We start from the raw sequence: 19,814 nt of genomic DNA on the forward strand, positions 1-19,814 counted from the left end.
AGTGCAACAGAGAAACTGAGTTCCTGTTCCCCCATTGCCAACAACCAAAAGAGGAAAATGGAAAGAAAAAGAAGTGCTTTCTCAAAACTTTGCCTAGTTTTCAGTCTGTCTGGCACAGCTTTGCACAACATCACTCAGTGTCATAATCTTGTCTGCAGGTGTTGAAGGCTGAAAGGGCTTCTTAAAGATGGTGAGAAAATATAGATTTTGCAAACCTGCAGTGGCGTCTGGTGACAAACTGTCACTGTCAGCTACTGATTGACAGCAGTTGTATGTGACTCTGTGGGTGTGATGTGTGGTGCACAATGGCAACAGATATGATAATCTTCTGCACTTGTCTACTTTCACCGCATATTTAAACAAATGAGTTTTTGCTGGTTAAAACATGAAGACTAATGTTTGTATTTATTTTCAGTGTTAGAATTTCACAGCTTGAAAAGTCAAGTTTCATGGTTATGCTCAGTGATGATAGAAAATGAAAAATGAAGTAAAATGTTTGGGTTTTTATTTGTTTATTTTATATTATCATTGACTGTTGGTGAATAAAGATGTTCATAGACCTTGACCATCCTTTTTCTTTCTCATTTTTCTTATGATTTGAAGGGGATCCTTGATGTACTTTTATATATTTGCTTAAAATAAAGATGTGATTGTTAACTGAGAACCAAAGAAGCATCTTTATCAGCTGTTATCATTTCTAAAATATCAAAAGTAAAAAACATGACCACAAGAGATAAATGGTAGTCTTAGATTTAAAGCAACAGGAGTTAAAGTCGCAAAACTGGGACATTAAATTATATCTAAATATTTAATCTTAACTGTTGTATCCTGAGAGCCTTCTGTTACCTGCAGCAACACGTACTGTTGATGTTAGTTAAAAAAGTTATTTTTAAGAGTTGAAAGATGTCTACCCATTCTTCCCAGTAGAGTTCATCAATCTTGATTTTGGTACAAACTGGTCTGAAAGTTGGTTTTCTACAGCACTGTATCACATTTCCACTGGGGGCCTTTCTCGGGAGACTTTAGGAAATTTACTGGTATAAATTGAGAGCAGAGGAAACGCCACCCTGATGAAAGCCTGATAGCTGAGAACATCTGGGGAATAAAAACTGACTTTGTGAGTCATTGTAGGAAGTTTTGCCTTATATGGAGCTTTTCTATGATTTAACTTTTCTAATGTGAACCCATAAGAACCCAGCAAGACAATTATGATACAGTTTCTGAGGCATTTTGCACAACTTTATGGTACAAGTTTTAGTCAGAATCCTGTGGAGCACTATTTTATTTCTGTCTTCTGTGCCTTACTGAATACCAGAAAGCAGAAGATTACACTATAAAAGATGATATATCCATTGGTAATACATAAATCAATATTCCTAAAAATGTTAATACTTTATTTTACATTTTATTAATAAAGATCTCATATTCAGAAAATTAAACATATGTGATTATTTTTTCATGGGTTGGGTCTTTATTAGGTTAAATGATACATTTAATATGGTCAAAAATGGTTATAAAATCAAGTGTTGCCCACTTTTTATTTCTTTTAACTATCATTTTCCTTTGGATTATTAAAGCGCTTTTACCATTTTATTTTATACTTTAACAATTACAAATTAATTTCTTCTCAAAAATCTCTGCCTTTCAGTGTTGCTTTTCCTTTTAGTTAATTTGTTTTGTTTTCTCTCAACATTAGTATTTCAAAAATTTAACACTGATACACAAAAAATGCCTTACTTCCTTTTAAGTTCACACTTTATCAAAGAACGGAGAGAAAAAAAACATGTGCATCAATCATCTTTCTCACATACAGTGAGAGGATTATCAGTTCAGAGCTGTAAAATAAACAATAGTTAACAAGTATCAAATTTACAAATAATTATGTGAAAGATTAAATTACTGACAGGATGGTTACACATTGATTATTTCTGTTGATCTGTCATGTCAGTCAAAATTACAAGGTTATTTAGATAAATATTTTCATATTTTTTATTACACCTAAATCTGTACAGTTTTGTTAGTTAAAGCTCTGCAATGATGTACAAATACAGGAAGAATATATGGAACACTTCACTGTTTATCCACCATCCTGCGCTTTTCTTTTTTTCTTTTTTTCACAATAATATATCAGTTACTTTACTGATAAAAAGTCAATGAGAATATCTCGAGATTTGATTTTAGTTGAGTAGCTATAAAATTGCTCTTTTAAGTCATTCAGTAAATAGAGCTACGAGCGTTTAATAACATTTCATAATTTGCCCACCAGAGGTCGCCGTTGCTCTTGATGTTACTGCAGCACTTTATTTATTTATTTATTTATTTATTTGGTACATTTTCAGAATGAAAGCTTGACTTTGACTTGACTTTCATTAGCTGACTTTGATAGTCAAAATGAGGTGTAAGTTATATAAGTCTGACAATTTCAGATAGGCTCACCTAACAACTACACTCTACAACCACATACCAGGATTTTACTTTTCTGTTTTCACACTGTATCAACACAGTTCTGCAGCTCCTGTTAGATCATATTTTAACATGACTGTGTAATGGTGAAGGAAGGAAACTATTAAAGTTTACTGACATTGTCCTGACTGGTCAGTCAGTGGGTCAGTGTCACCAAATCTAAGGAGTTGTTCTGTGGTCTGCTTAAACCATTCAGTATGCCGGGTCGAGGACGTCAGCTCCTTTTTGATATGAGGTAGTAACCTCTTGTCTTTCCATTCATATCATGTAGACCCTGTACCCAATAAATCAGAACAGCTTCTTCACCTGCTGAGGAAACATAAGAGCTTAAAGTCAGCTTAATATTTGAAGTTTAATTTAATCTTTAATTTAACTATTAACCAGTTCAGCAAAATCATTGGTTCACCTCAAGTTTTCCTCTCTGAACTACAACTGTACTGTGATCAGGAAAGCTACCTGACCATGGAAGGTCATGCAATCCATCACTTCTTCCAGGTACTGCTGTCAGGCAGGCATTGTGCTGGTCTAATAAAAAAAAAAAAAAGTTTAATAAAATATCATAGTTTTCACTACAATGCAAAAGAGACATTGCATAATACTCACTTTAGATTTGTGGTAAATTTTCAATTTCATTTTTCAATAACTGCACTTTGTGTGTTGCTTTGTTTTAAAATGTTGTTTGAATTATATTTATTGTAAAAAAAAAAAAAAAAAAAAAGAAAATAAATCTTCTCTTACCGTTCAGACAGGCAATAACTGTAGTGACTTCAGTAACCCCAAAAACCACTAAGAGGCTGAGGTTGGTACTTTCTACCATTATAACTTACACAACAAAATAAAGGCAATTAACTCAATACAATGTCCACTAACTTAATTCAAAAGCAAACAAATCATAGCGAGTAACTAAATAAGTTTTTAGTTAACAAAAATTTCGGCGACCCACACACCCTCTCTCTACCTACACACACACTTACACACACAGGTGTCTCATGTAAAGTAGACAACTACAGCCCATATCTTACCAGCCTAAACCATAATCCCTGTGATCCAAACTAATGCGAAACAATAAACAAAATAAAAACAAAATATTTAATTCACCAAACTCATATGGCTCCCACACACCAGCCCTTAATTATTATGTTATAACATGATAATTACTTTATTTAAAATCATAGGAGACATAAATTTAAAATCAGTTTGAAATAAAAATCCATATGATTTCACGTTGTATAAGTATTGTCTTTCTTTCCTTACTCAAGTCCTGAGACCGTGAGGAATCACTATTTCATATCACATCAGTGCATCAAGTCAAACCTGATTTAAAGTAAACGTCAAAGTCCCACGAAGTAGAGTGATTGCTCTTCATCTAGCTTCAGTGTCTTGCATCAGAAAAACTTTAGTAATTGGTCGATCGAGAAAGTTGCTTTTCTGATTCTTGAATTTTCGTGGTGCAGCATTCTCCACTGTCAGCTGAAAAAAAAACCCCTCTTACACAGATGGAGACGGGTTCATGATGAAGGAACACTGCATCTTCTTCTGTAGCCATGGAGACAATACAAAACAAAAAGACAACATTTATTTCACCAAACATTCAGGGTTCCAACAATAAGGTTTATGTTTCTATTTATATCCAGGCCACAGATCATTAGATTTACCATGACCTTTTGTAAATTCATTTTTATCTATTCTTTTTTATCTATTCTTTTTTATCAGCCAGCTGGTGGTGGATCTTGAATTGTCTATCAATTCGAGATCCACCACCTGCAAATGTGCACAATAACAATTTACTGTTGATCATCTGACCCACTGCTGATATTTCTCATTTCAGGTAAATCTGTCTTTTTTTGTTTGTTTGTTTGTTTGTTTGTTTTTTACAACAAAAAGCTATTTTGTTTGTATAATTTACGCCCTGCGATGGACTGGCGAGCTGTCCAGGGTGTACCCTGCCTGTCGCCCAAAGCCAGCTGGGATAGGCTCCAGCTTCCCCGCGACCCTGCATTGGAATAAGCGGTTCAGAAAATGAATGAATGAATGAATAATTTACATAGTTTATTGAAATAAATTATACACAGAGTGTATAATTTCTTACAGAAATAGTCTGTAAACACTGTAAATGCACAGTGAAAAGCTAAGTCAAATAAAACAAATTGATTCAAGAGCCAAAACTAGATTTATTTTGCTCCTTTCGTCCTGCTCTGCCACTTCAAATCTTAATATTTGGCAGTTTTTGATGCAGAGAAAGTCAAACGCTTGCCTGAAGTGACTGAATACCTCGGACATGATGTCACCCTGTCACACCAATTCATCAAAAGCTCACAAGATGACAGTTTTACTCAAGGTCAGTGGGATCTCCTGCACCCAGAGGAAAGAAAGGACATTATTCGCTGGAATAAAGTATATTCCCAAATCTCCCCTGAAAGGAAGCTGCAGATTCAGCCTCATACACCTGCAGCGCTGCAGCCTTCCCTCTTGTGTCATTCACAGCTCTGCCTTTTACAGATGAGTTAGTAAGTAGCTGCGTTTAGTCAGTCTTCTTACCTTGAACAAATAATAAAAACATACTCCCTATTGAACAATCTTAAGCACATAAGTATCTTTTTGTCTTCTAATGACTGGGATCATTTCAGAATTATGACCATCTTATTGTATTTTGAATAGTAGAACTGAGGATGTTCACTTTCACTGTGAAATCTTCTATATGTTTATATGCCCCCCCATGGTATTTTTAGCTAATGTAAAATGTAATTTTTTTCCAGGTGTATTCTTTACATAGAAATTTGTACAAAACAGTCAGAAATAATCCAGTATGTGGTTGACAACAGGTATCAGTCGACTCATACTTTAAGAGAACAATGTAAAAAAAAAAAAAAATCATGCAGTCTCACTACATGTTTAATTATTTTTGTGACTTAAATACACACTTTATAGATGCCTTTCCCACTGTTTTACAGTTAAGTGGGTTTTTAGGAAAATATTTCCAATCTGCAGTTTTGAGAATTTACATATAGGGCGATATGATATAAAGCTACCATCACTGCTTCATTTATAGAACATTTTGAAAGGTTTGAGGCATTGGGTTGCAGTGAAGTTGACTTTGAGCTAATGAAATCAAGAATATTACTCCTTTTCAGAAGACTTTTGTTTCATTTCTACCTGCTTGTAGTAGAGCGAAGTGAAAGCTTGTAGTATGTGGTGTAGCATGTTACTTTGAGCTTGATTTACATCACATTACTTCCAGCTAAGATTATAGTTTTTAAACTTTGCAAATGAACATTTTTAAAAATTATTAGCGCAAATTTAGTCGATATTAAATTCTGATTAATTCTGATGCAAAACTTTCAAAACATGTAATGTTATTGTCTTAATTCTTGAAAAGGTGAAAAGGTGAATCTTGGGTGAAGTTATTGGATGTTTTTGGGAGTGACGTAACGCTGGTGTTACAGTTCACCCAAGGAGCAAACTTGACGAATATGCGGCAGGTTTATTGGGATTTCCAACAACCAGATGGGTTTAAACCCAAAGCCTTTATTATTAGGAAGTGAAAATTCACAAATCTGATCCAAAGGGGAGACTGAGACTGAAAAGCAATAGATCTGTAGGAATGACAGATGTAGGGTCATTTGTGTGCCACTTTGTCACTTTTCCCCCACAGTTTTGTTGAAAGAACCACTAAACGGGCTTGCTGTAGCTCAGGAGGAAGAGCAGCTGTCTTTCAAGAGAAAAGTTGTGTGATTGATTCCAGGTTTCTCCTAACTATGTGCTGAGGAGTCCCTGTGCAAGACAGTGAACCCCAAATTGCCCCCTGATGTACCTATGTGGGTATAGTGTAAAGTGCTTTGAAGGGTCGACATGACTGGGAAACTCTTATAGAAGTACAATTCCATTTACTAAATTTGTTCAGCAAATTATGTTGATGAAATTTCTCTGCTGTTATAAATGTACTAAAACCATTGTACAGAATCCAGAAAGTCTGATTTTCATTTCATAGGTTGTTGAAAATTTCCATCTGATATTACGCAGAGATGAGTCATAAAAAAACTTGTAAATCTTTATAATGAGGCCATCGTTACATATGGCTCATAAAGATGCTTTTATATTTAGAACAATCCGAACCTCATGTTTCACCAGAAAGGTTCGCATGAGTCAGAAAGTTTCTGAGAAAGTCTGAAAATAGAATGAAGATAATGAGTAGGATTAATAAATGAAAACGAAAATAACTTTATCAATCCCAGAGAAAAACTGCATAAACTACAGGAATAAATCATCGTACGAGGTTTGCTCACATTGACTCAATTTGAATCCACTCTGAGATCTGACTCCTTCATCCAATGACACAGAATCAGAGTAAAAATAATCAAGTAATCGTGAAATTTACAATTAGTGACAATGTAATCACATCTCCAAAGCCATTGATCAATAAAATGTTCCACACAAACTGAATGAAAGCCTGCAGTAAGATACAAGTCATCGTTCCTAAAGTTAATCTGACAAGCTGTCATGGTTTTAAACGAACATGCGTCAGGCTGAACATTAAAGTTGGACATTTTTCTAGCAAAAACATGTTTCATAAAACTAAAGCCCACAGTTTTCATGTGATGCTTAAAAGAAAAGGAACTGACAAACTAAACTAAGCTGAGCAATGTCTGCTTTCTTTTGATTTGTGTTTTTACTTGGTTTCGACATATTTTGGCTTTACTCATCTGCATATCAGATGTTGACAGGAAATATGCAGATGCAGGAAGCAAAGAGCACAAAGTACGTTATGTATCCTGTGGTCAAACCATGCACAGAGCCCACAGCTGCAACCATAAAAAAGTGCAGCCATTACTCTCTCTTATCAGTTCTTGAAGTGTAAAGAGAGAATCCAGTGCAACAAGTTAAAGCAGTTATGTGTTGTAGACTATGAAAACACGTAAAATATGAGCATTATAAGAATGTTTCTAAGATGTTTTACTTAGGATGGCAGGTAGGAGCTTGATTCAGGAACAGCACATGTAAATGGGACCTTTTTTAAATAAATAGATAAAAATAGGGTCTTGATTTTAGAAAAAAAAAAAGTATTATTACAACTAAAATAGCCATTTATTATATAAAATAATCAAGTTTGTTAACAGCCAATGTTTCTTTTTTTAATCAACAACTGTATACTGCAGATAATCCATCATATTTGACCTGTAATCACTGCTGCACAAACACATGTATATTGTTAATAATGAGTCAAAACTTGTTTTCAGTCTAATCACAAGTTTTATCATGATTTCTTCAGTATTATTTATTGTTAAGCATTGCATCGTATTGTATGGTATATCGTCACAAATACTAAAACCCATGTAGGTAATACTGCAGTACTCTGATCAAAAGCATGGTATTGTTAATACAGAACAACAAATAAGTACATTCGGTGTTCCGGTGAACTTTTTCACATAAACTGAGGTTTGTCCATAGAAACGTGGTTGTACACTACGTATTCGTTATTGTTCGTTCTTGGGGGGTTTTGGGGTCCTGCTCCTGAAATCAGAGGTGAGAGGAAATTAGCTTTCAGCTGAAAAGCAAAGACACCACTGGCTGTTTGAATAATTTTATTATAAAAGAACTTTGTGTGTCTATAAGTTTGACCAACAGGGTGATTTCTCTGAAGAACATCCGTGCCTTCATCCCCACGCCACGCCACGCCCTCCCCCACAGTCACACTGTAGAGCCTCAAGTTTTTCAATAGGAATATAACAATTTAATCATAATAGTCATCAGTTTCCATAATCCATTTAGCACTAGTATAGAAATATGAAAAAATACCAAGGAAAATAACATAAAAGTAAACAAATGTTTTTCTTTTGTTTGGTGGTGTTACTGCTTAGACACCCATACTATTTGTTTTGTGACCCTTCCTTCCCCCTTTGGAGCCATGTCAGCAACATTTTGGCTTTTAAAAAAATTTATTTATTTATTTATTTAAAAATATTCTAGTCTTACCACATTATGCATTTCAGCTGACGGTTTAAAGATATCAATAGCCACTTTGATGGCTGCGTAAATCTGTCACAAAGTTCCAATATTCAACTAGGAAAGACATAAAAAAAAAACCTGCATATCAATTTCAAAACAGAATTCACATAAAGGAATTGAGGAAAAGATATCGTGGATGAGAGCGTTTTTGTCTGTGTTATGGAAAAGGTTGGCTCGTCAGCATTCTGGACACAAAGGCAGAAGCAAACAGAGATAAAGAGAAGTATCAAATCCAGCCTAGTTGCCATTCAGAGAAAATGCATAATGTGTGCAAACAATGTTATCATTTGTTATCTGTAGCACAAAGGTGTCAACAAATCTGCTTCAAAGCAAATGAATACTTGTATACAGGAATGCAACGCTAGCCTAGAGAACAATACCTGCATTTTCAGAGGCATTTATAAAGGACGGACTGGTTGTTTTGCTAATTATCTTACACTTGCTGTGTGCTTGATGAGGATAGGTGGGAAGCCAGTGAGACATCATGTTCCTGTTGCTCCGCTCCTGCTGTTTGGTAACGCTGAAGATGACGGTGGTCCTCAGTTTAGAAGTATAATTGACGGAGCTTTTGGGGGACTTTGGCTGTTGAAGTTTTCAGGGACGATGGTTCCATGTTCACATGTGCAACAACAAACTATCTCTCCAAACAAAATACAAAGACACGAACAAATAAAAGTTATTGTTTTTAGGAAGCAGAAAAAACAGCAGCTTTCAAGAACTAAGAAGAGGTTGAATCATTACATTCATAAACTCTGCTGTCTGGAAATGAAGCCATAAAAGATTATTTGCTTTTAAGACAAAATGGAAAACAGGGTGATAGGAATCAGGTAATATCTAGTACCCAAAACACTGGATCAGCTAATTCTGATGTTTTTGAGGTCAGCGTTCCTGGAACACAAATACCACAAAATGATTTCTTTTGTGTGTTTTTTTTTTTTTTTTTTTATAGAAACACTGTGTTTGCATAAAAATGAACCACAATTGTATCAAATAATCCCATGTCCAGTCAATGGTGAGCCATTATGTAAGGCTTAGTTTGAGAAATGAGTGGACAGCACGTTCCACAAGCAAGAAATGCTAACAAAGCACATAATAAAACATTGATTATATGATGGAAATTACTGCATTGAAGTCATACAAACACAATATTGGACTAAGCATTTAGTGTATCAAATAAATATAAAATTAGCCTAACTGAAATGGCACTGAATAAAAGAAACATTTGGACCTGTGCCACAAAGCAGTTTTAGCAACAACCTAACCATACAATCCAAGTCGACAAACAACTCCAGACGTTAAGTCACTGCATGCTTTCTAGATCTAGCTACAAGCGTTTGGGTTGACTATACAATGTTAGATTCCGACATTTCTCACAAGCAAAAAAAAAAAAAAAAAGAAAAGTGAGGTGCCAAAATGGTAGAAATATAATCCATACTACAAGCAAGACTGTTGCTTTACCCAAAGGCATAATGAAAAGTTGGCTAAAGAGCTACAGGCTGTATGGCTGCTTGTGCCAACACGCTTATCAAACTCACTGCCCAGACGTTAAGGCACATAAAGACCTGAACACAATTCTGATTGTGTAATTTTTAAGCTTAATGTGCTGCAGGTTCCTTTTTGACATGTAACACAATTTTAGTCAAATACTTTCTGTATCATTTACGTGTAAAGTTGATCATCCTGGAAACTAGTTAGACCAAAAACAATTCATTATTCCAACAATTTATTAGCTTCCATGTAACGGTCATTTTAAACTTAGTATGTTAGCAAAAACATGTTTTTTTCAGCATTTTCTTAGCTGAAAAGAACAGACAGATATATATTCATATGTAAAAGCTAAGCTTAGGAGGTTACCAGCAGTGGTTGCCTGGAATCAGAAATAAGAAACAAAAGACATTTAGAAATTACATGCTTTAGAATATTAATCAGCCATAATGTTAAAACAACTGAACGATTATCTTGTTACCGAGCCAAACAGGGAAAATCTGGGTCCTGGTAGTATTTGTGTGGATACTTTGACACATATGAACCACCTAAACATGGCTGCAGACTAAGCATTCTCCAAGAAGAATATTGCACCCCGACACACCTCAAACACTACACTGGAATGGACCAAAGAGCATCATGGCGATGAGCCCAACACGGACCCAGCATCTTTATTCCCCACATCTACAACCAATGAAAAACTCAAATCTATGGATGCTCCACCTTAAATCCACCAAACCAATAGAATCTCTTGCCACTTTACCATGCCATGCCTGGCTCAGAGCTGTTTTGCTGACATGTGCTGCAGGTGATTTGAACAGAAGGGTGATTTTAATCTTGTTTGGTGCATTTATTATAGATTCTAGATACTTTTGGTCTGAGCTTCAAATGACAGTTGCGTTGTGACATAAAAAAGCAACGAAAGTGGGTGAGACTCTCATTCAGCAACAGAAAAAAAAATCTTCCAAATGTATTCATCGGCATGTTTTCCTGTGTTCAGCCTCTCCTAAATGAGTCCCCAGCCACCAAGGGGAGTAATTAGGCGATCAAAAGCTTGAAACATTATTGACAAGGCGTGTGTGGAGTCTATCACTCTGGCAGGACTTACTACTGCCGATGGCCAAGGCAGCCTGTTGAACAGTGAGCAGGGAAGCAGCTGCAGCCATAGCCTGCTGGCGCATTAACAAGCCCCTTAAAAGATGCCTGGAATTAACAGATCAGGACATATCTAACACTGGAAATAGTTCTGGACGGATTTCTAATTTAAATTCAGGAGTGTAGTGTTTTCACTCCCTGGCTCTTTCTATCTGCTTTCCTTTTGCACTTCTTTATCTTGCCTCTCTGGCTCACCTGGTCTCCCTATCTAGTCTATGCAGTGTGAACAGAGAACGGAAAAAAGGTAAATGCTTGGCGAACATTACTCAGGATAGCGAGGGACATTAATTTCACATTTCAAAGACTCTTGCTTGCTCTGTCTTCCTTTTTTGTTGCTGTCTGATTATCTAATGTCTGCAGGACAGTGCTGTTGCTGGGTGCATGCTTTGTGTTTGCACACTTAGAAACAAACTTACACGCACACACAGAATATAAAAAAACTGAAAGAGAGGCAATAAAGAAAGGCAGATCAACGCTTCCCTCTGCTACTATTTGTACTATGTTGTCATGGAGTTATTTTATCCAATTTTTCTGACACAATCTGGAAAAGAGGATCTATGGGAAACAGGGAGGGACACAAAACATCCGAACAAATTAGCTGTTTTTGAGTTATGTTATAATCCACCACACTGTCACACATAGTCTGTATTTATTCCCACTTAGAACATTGGTAACAAAACAAAGACAACAAAAGAAAAACAAAAAAAACAACAGAAATAATTCTCTGCAAGTCTTTTAGTTGCTGTTTTTAATCTCATACAAATGCAATATGTCCTCCAATAAGGTTTCGTTTTTTCCAAACAGCTAGTTGGCTTCCAGGGAAGTCACGGCACATCTGTGGAAGAAAACCAACACTCTTGACTCTGAAAGTCAAGTGAGAGGGGAGTAAGAAGACAAAAGGAAGTCGTCCTCCAGCCATGTGCATTTCATCCCAGATTTGTCCGAACTGAGCTTCTCGCCAGAGCTGATTACAGAGAAGTTTAACCGATGGTCATCTTGCAGTCAGTTCTGTTTCTGTAGGTCTCAGCTTGAAATGGAGAAATGCTACAGTGGTCCTGTTCCTTCTCCTCCTGGAGAGCATCCTTCCTGTGGAGTTCCTGTTCCTGCTTCTCTCCCTCTTCACACACTCCTTTTGATCTCTGATGAATTTCACCTGTAGAAATAGTGTTTCTTTAAGAAGCACATGTCCCACTGCCCCCTCCACCCCCACCCAGTCGCTCCTACGCTCAGTCCTGGTCCCCCAGTAGGTCTGTGTTGTTGCTGCTCTGTGGAGGTGGAATGGGTCGAGGGGTATGAGGTGGGGGGCTGTGTGGTTGCCTCCTTGGGCTTGTCCCCCCTCCGCCCTCACTGTCTGTGTTGGAGGACGATGGGGGAGGGGGTGGAGGTAATCGGGGCAGGGGGGCAGATGAGGGTGGTATTCTTGTTGAGGATGATCCTATACTACTGCCTGATCTCAGGCTCTGGATTCTTCTGCACTCCTGACAGATCCTCACATGGGTGCAGCTGCGAGTAGGCAGCATCACAGGGGTGGGGGCAGGTGGAGGTGGGGTGGTATTGGCTCCCAATGGATCATCAAGTATCCGTTGGGGTCCTGGGCCCAAATCCGGCTGCCCTGTACCTCCTGCTCCACCTGTCAGGGGGCCAGCTCCACTGTACAGCTTCCCGTTGCTGAGCCGCATTTCCCGAACCAGCCGTAGGGGGCGAGGGGCCCCAAGAGCGATGCGGGTAGGGTGGCGCAAGGCTGCCGAGCTGCTCAAGGGTCGACGGCGGCGCATGCGGGAGCTTTTTTTACAGGAGACGGCGTTTCGGAACTCTGTGATCATCTCTTGACAGACAGACACCTGGAGGAGAAAAGGAAGGAAGGGAGGGAAGAAGGAAAGACGGAAGGGAAGGAAAAGGGAAGGAGGCAAAGGTAGGGCAGGTGCCACAGACACAAAGTAGGCAGGCAGCACAACAAGACAGTGGTAAGGCAGTACATAAATAGAGCGGAGGGAGAGCAATAACATCGAGAGGGAGAGCAAAAAAAAAAAAAAAAAAAAAAAAAAGAAGAAGCCCAAAAAGAAGGAGGCGGCGAGGAGGCAGAGAGAGACATGGTAAACAAAAGAGTTGCAGGAGAAGCCAGGGCACAGTTCAACAAATGTAGGGATGGTTTAAAAACAGAAATGACGAGGTGATGGGAAGGATGTGGAGACGGATAGAGATGGGAGAATATCCAAGGAGCAAAGAGAGTTATTACAATCTGAACACACAGGACACCAAAATGTTGTTAAGTCTATGGATACTTCATCATGGCACTACTGTATGAACAAACAGGCAGGCCCGCAAACTCAGGTGCACATGTACAAAAGCACTCACTCACACAGCACACACAGACACAGGTATCACATCCATAAGTCTCTCTTGAGTCCAACAGCATGACCACTGTTATTTGAACACATGACGAAAGAAAAAGCATTGACAAGTCCACTACAAACAAACACTCTGATCAAAATCAAGATCAAAAGTCATGTGCTCACATAAACAGAAACAGTACTCGTTATTGGAGAACAGACACTGATGGCCGAATGACAGCAGGTGTGTGTGTTTGAGAGATAGAGGGAGAAACGCACAGTGAGATGGGTGAGAAGTAATCCAATAATGGAAACGAAGAATACCAGCGTACATGTGAGGCATGTAAAAGAAGATACATCGTGACATTTAATGCCAGGGAAAAAAGATCACACTACTTCTTTATGCAAGCAAATATTGGCATTTCTCAATATTGCTTATCCGATCTATCATGTTTAGCTCACAAACACTTGCCATTCTAATAAACACCAAACACTTAAAGGGCACAGAGACGTTAAAACAGGCAGAGCATGCACTCAAATCCTCTACATCTTGTATTATTTTTGACACCACGGCAGGTCAGAGTCACAAACTTGAACGTTCCTCCCATCACACATGCACAAAACACACAGAAAACTCAAATGTTAGGGCACGTACAAATATGTACAAATGGAGGCAGGAGCATAAAAGGAAATCTGCCCACTCTCACACGCAAACACACACACACACACACACACAAACACACACACACACACACACACACACACACACACACACACACAGAAAACAACATAATCAAAAAAGGTTGGCAGGATGCCATGGGAACCTACTGGGGTATATCTGTGGGGTCGGCGAGGGCAGGTATGGGGGCATACCTCATCAGTCTCTGCCGAGCGGCGTGTTGACCACACAAACTCCATAATGGCCACAAACACAGCGATGATGAGGCCACAGATCAGCACCACGAAGATACCCCCAATGTTCTCCATGCCCAGACCTGAGAGAGAGCCACAGGACACAAATACAGTGATGCAAACACGTCGACACTGGCAACAAGTTAGTGTAATGTGCCATTGTTTTTTTGTTTGTTTTTTTTACACAACAAACCCTTCTGCAGCCTGGATTTCACCATTACTGTTTTCACCTGCAGCATCTCTGGTGTTGAAGTTATTAATGGTGAAAGTGGAAATGCACTATAAAGATCCAAATGTCCTGGAGGCTCTCAATGAACTCAAAAAGCAATTTCAAGGTGAGGCAGGTTCATAATTCCAGACTAGCATCCTTTTACAAACAGTAAGCGCTGGAGCAGGTCTGTGCAATGATAGCTGCCTGTCTGGTAAGGTTACGATGTGTTTCTTGGCCAGATTTTTTACAAGACATTGGAATTTGATGTCTGAATATTCTCCTGTTTTTACACACCAACCATGGTCCTGAGCCGAGAAATATTGAGAAATTCAAATGTCCTGCCTCTAAGCTATTGTGTTTGTTAATTAAAAAATGAGTTACAAACTTAATTTAAAAAAGACATTTGAATGTCACGGAGTTGAAAAGTGAAGTCTTGTGACACTTATGTGACAGTAAACAAGTCCACATGGTCATAAAAGTGGCAAATACATGGATGTCCTCAGGGAGCCTCACATTCAGCTCGCAAGATGACATTTACATCACGCAGACTCCTCCATTCTCCTGCAAGCCTGGATACACAGCTTAATAAAAGCATGAGAGACGAAACCCAAACTACTGGATCTCCTCTGCTTTTGGAATGAACGTTTAGGTTCCTTTGATATAAATTTGAGAAATGGAATCACAATCAGGAAAAAAATCAGAAGAAAGCACCTAGATGAAAGAGTGGTATGCGACGACATCAAGCTGCAAGAATCCCTAAAGTTATCCAGATCATTATTTGGTGAAATTACCACAGTCAGTCAAAAAGTAGAATCACATCTTTGTAATCCTTTTTTGTAAATGATTGTTTGAATGGTTCAATAAGCAAGATGGAACATATAATGTCCAGTTTGGAGGGACGGATTTTGGCATTTTTTAGGCAAACAAAGTTCTGTTGAACAGACATGTGTCAAATCTGATGTGTGTGTATGTGGGGGGGTATGCATATGGCTAGTATGACGTAAAGTACATGGAGTGTTAAATAGCTAGAATGAAATAAATAAGAAAATTGCTAAAAGTATTTAACATGAACTGTTCAAATGTCTGCACAATCTTTCATTAAGTACTTTGTTACAGAAACTGTTAAATCCACCAGCAACCGCCTGTATGCAAACGCGTTTCATGCAACTGCTGACTTTGAAAATGCACGTGCACACAGTCTCTCTAATAAAATTCACATTGCACGCCACCTGAGACAAACAGAATGCATTTGGGGAAAGCAGATTGTGCTAAGCACCCTTCACAGGGACATTAGGTTAGGCATTAGCCATTAGCTGCAGTGTAGCAGAGAGTGAGGAGACTATTACTGGGGACATCAGAGGAGAGGAGGGAGAGGAGACAGGCAGCTGCGGTCAACTCACCCTTGGCACGGTGGTCCTCCTCTTTGGGACACTGTCCTCCCTCCCACCACCTCCTCTTCAGTATCTCCAGCCTGTTATTCTCCTGCAGCTGGAGGATGGCCAGTGTGATCTCATCTCTGAACGGAGATCCTGGCAGATGACAGAGAAGCAAGATAAGAGTCAGCAGTGGGCAAGGTGCAGCTTAGAAAGAAGCTATTTGAGAAGAGGAGAAAAACATGAAAGTGTAGGGAAAGAATTGCTGTTGCAGCTTTGAAGGGGGACACAAGTGATGTTGCGGTGAGGAGAAAGAGAGGATTAGTGAGATAAACAGTGAGATTACAACCAGAGGCAGAGACATCGGTACAGCAGCTGCTTGAACAGAAATCAAAGTATCTTATGATCAAGACACACAATAGCAGACTGGGGCCGTTTAATGGTTTGTTTGACCAGAAATGCAAATATATTCCCAGGTATCATAGTGATAGCTGGCTATGAAGAGAGAAAAGCTCTTTCTAATAAACAGATCTCTCCCTTATGAAGCGCACCAACAGTCGCTTCATGGATTAAAGAGAATAATGAGAACACTGTCTGGAGAAGCAGCTGAGCTTAGTTCTGAAACCGAGTCAGCTGACTTGATCAGCTCAAATTGGAAATAAAAAAAAATACAAATGCAAAAAATTCTTCATATTTTAAAACATTACTCAGATAATCAGCCCAAAGCGAGTTGAAGTTATGTGTCAGACTGTTTCCTGAAGTCTTCTTCAGAAAGGCAAATCCTTATTAACTTTAAATGTCACGTTTGCTTTTTATTCTTATCTCCTGTTGGTGTCGACCCTTTACAAGCTACCATCGCCTGGCTGCAACTCCACATGCAGAACTGCATCTTCAAAGGAATCAATCATCGAACTGCGAAGAAAGAAATTAATCTATCTTCTCAACCTATCAATAACGTCTGTTTGTGTCAAACAGAATATGCGCACTGCCAGAGGAAAATGTAAAAACCGTGTTCCCCCTGTTTGGCAGCACTATCGAATATATACATGTCTCATTCTCTTTTGGTCTTTCACCCCTGATCTGCTTCTCCTTCATCTGTTTCTCCTTTATCTCTCCCTTTGCTCCCTACCAGAAAGTCAAGCTATCGCTGACCTCTTCATCAGAACAGACTCAGTGGCATCTCCTTTGTGTGGAAAACAAAAGAAAGAACTGAGCTGAGCATGTGTGGAAAAGCAATTACCACACGTCCCAATACTTAATTAATTATCAATAAATAATTCCATGGATTAAAAAAAAAAATAAATACAAGCGTTTTAACCAGATTTAATCTCACAAATCAGCTGCAAGTACACGTGTCTGCTTAGCATAATTGATCTTGTGTCAGTGTTCCTGCTCCTACTGTCGTCAGTGACTTTTAATCCTTTTTGTTGATAAAGTTTACAGTTTCAGCAGAACATAAATAGATCCAAGATAGTCCTTGTCACTCACGCTCAAACACTCTGCCCTCTGTCGGACATGCTTAGTCACGCTGCACTTCTGGTTCCACAAGAAATTTAGCTAGAACTGCTTTCTGTTTGAGACTTTTCCCCCTCAGTTTCTCAGAGTTCACTGGGGCTATAGGTAACCTACTTTACTTTCAGCTGTAAATAGCTCCCAGACTAATGACTGTGTCCACGGCTTTTTTCAAGATAAGAAGAGTTCACCTTCTCAGAAAAACATTGACCTTGAAGTAACAGATTAAACAAAAAGTTTCAGTTACAAGTCATCTTTTTATGATAAATTACAATAACAGAACAGACACAGTTTTCCATTTTTATGCTACTTAAACAAGTTTTAACTCCTTGTCCCAAAATGCATTAGTGCACGAATGTTCTTGTGCACTGGGAACATACAGTACAGTTTACGCAGGTCTAATTCATACCCTGGTCTGGATGCCTGGTTAATAAAGTGGAAGCTTGTATTATTGAACAAAAAATGCAGACGAAACAATCAAAAGTAGAAAGTACCATTGTGATTAAAATGCTCAGCCTTGAAGCACACAGAATTTATGCGTATGTGCATTATGCCGACACCTGACTCAACTTAATGCTTCATTTACAGGCAGAACTTTCCAAGATGTTGAATCAGCCCAGAGGACCAGAGCTGGTAGTACCTGCTCTAAATCTTGCTCTGTAATTATTTTCTTTACATTTTGAAATCCCACAGTGAATAAATAAACTGCTATTTTTCACATAAATGCTGAGACATGTAGAAGTCAAAGCTGTTTTGTTCTGAGTCCTTTAGTCCCACACATCACATCTCTTGATTTTCCATCATTACTTTTAGAAATAATCTCAATCCTCTAAGTGTAGGTCAAATCAAAGACATGACAGGTTTGTTTATGACCTTTAAAGCCCCGATGAGGACATCTCCAGTGGGTTTTGAAGCCAAAGAAAACCACTCACTACCAACTGAAGCGTGTAACATTTAACATTTAAAGATCTTTTCACATTCACATTTAAATACTCATGAATTCAATTTCATTAACAGTCACTAGAAAAACCTAATTAAGTCTGTTTATGTTGAAAGGGATATTTAAATAGAATTACCAAGAGGCATGCCAATGCCGTAGCCTTTGGTGTCCAGCAGACCTCCTATTTGTGTGAGATTGCAGTTGAGGCCACGATGATACTCGTTCATAGTGCTCTCCATAAGGAAGGCGTACTTGGAATTGAGTACACGTGCGATGCCTTCCTCTGTGCTTTTCACAAATACGCTGGGCTGCTTGGAGTACATGTAGTTCCACATCCGCTGGTATGTCTGGTACCGTGAGTTCTGCAGAAAAATGGGAACAACATAAAGCAAATTCAGCTGTGACTTTTTACCAGTGTTTTTACGTGCTCCCCAAAATGTGCAGCATCTGTCTGGAAATGAGAATGAAAAAGAGAGGGAGGGGAAAACAGAAGGACATAAAACTAAATAGCTGGATCCCAGAGACACAAAAGGATGTCCATATGGGACAGAAAATCCAGAGTAAATGGTGACAAGCGCTGTAAAATATCAATAAATAAAGGAGAATGGGGGAGTGATGTGAACCAAGACAATGGTTAATTTCCACTAAGCGTGGAGGATGCTTCACCCGTCATCCACATGACGTTATTATCAGCACTTGAAAAAATATTGTGAGTTCCAAAACAGGATCATGTATTTATATGTTATCTGAAAATGTGAGAAGAAAGCAAAAGAGCAGAGAGGCGAGCGTCTTTGTGTGTTTTGTTTGTTGCTTTGCATTAGGCACTGAGTGGTAATGTCCCGTAGCAATATATCTGGCTTATAGAGAAACACAGACCACTTTCTCTTATATCCTTGATACGGACAAACACTAGAGAATTAAAAACAAACACCAACTGGCATATGGCCATTGCACACAAATAAACAAATACACTGTTTTAAACATGCACCTACAGATGCGCCCACAGGCAAACACACCTACACACACAGACAAAATACACTACGACAAACACAGATGTCGACTCGGGTGCCAGAAGCGTTCTCAAAAAGTAAACGCAGGCAATCAGCCACTTAACACAAGCCATAAAGACGGCCACAGACAAACCCAGACACACACTGGCAAATATGAGGGTAGACATTCAGCCCACTTATGGGACGACATATGTACACACAAACAAACACTTTACATATTGCAACAATGTAAATCTGTTAATCCAACCGACAACACATAGAGCAGTTCAGCTTGATCCTACAGATACACATAAAGCTATTCACAGAATCCAATTCCAAGCTGCTGTGGTGGGCCGTACCATGAAGAAAGTCATGGTGCTCCCTCCATGAATGGTCCCGTACTCTATATTGGTTTGGTCTGCCAAGTCGTCTGGAGACTCA

The 19,814-nt window shown here is 38.6% G+C and overlaps 1 protein-coding gene across 2 annotated transcripts in view; it reads right to left on the bottom strand.

The window, feature by feature from the left end:
• Window positions 1-12,332: 12,332 nt before the first annotated feature.
• The window catches only part of grik5 (glutamate receptor, ionotropic, kainate 5), a gene marked incomplete at its 3' end in the record, with an annotated part of 37,399 nt that continues 29,917 nt past the window's right edge, over window positions 12,333-19,814 (bottom strand). Inside the window, exons 15-19 of one of the 2 annotated variants that reach the window (XM_079241408.1) lie at window positions 19,733-19,814; window positions 18,521-18,746; window positions 15,960-16,088; window positions 14,310-14,431; window positions 12,333-12,947 (exon numbers count right to left, since the gene is read on the bottom strand). The exon at window positions 19,733-19,814 is cut by the window's right edge and continues 84 nt beyond it. In XM_079241408.1, the coding sequence (XP_079097534.1) occupies window positions 12,333-12,947; window positions 14,310-14,431; window positions 15,960-16,088; window positions 18,521-18,746; window positions 19,733-19,814 (1,174 nt within the window). Of the gene's footprint in view, window positions 12,948-14,264; window positions 14,432-15,959; window positions 16,089-18,520; window positions 18,747-19,732 lie in introns of both variants that reach the window. The other variant, XM_079241407.1, reaches the window with a different exon arrangement.

Source organism: Telmatherina bonti (genome assembly GCF_933228915.1).
Source record: "Telmatherina bonti genome assembly, chromosome: 5".
NCBI lineage: Eukaryota > Metazoa > Chordata > Actinopteri > Atheriniformes > Telmatherinidae > Telmatherina > Telmatherina bonti.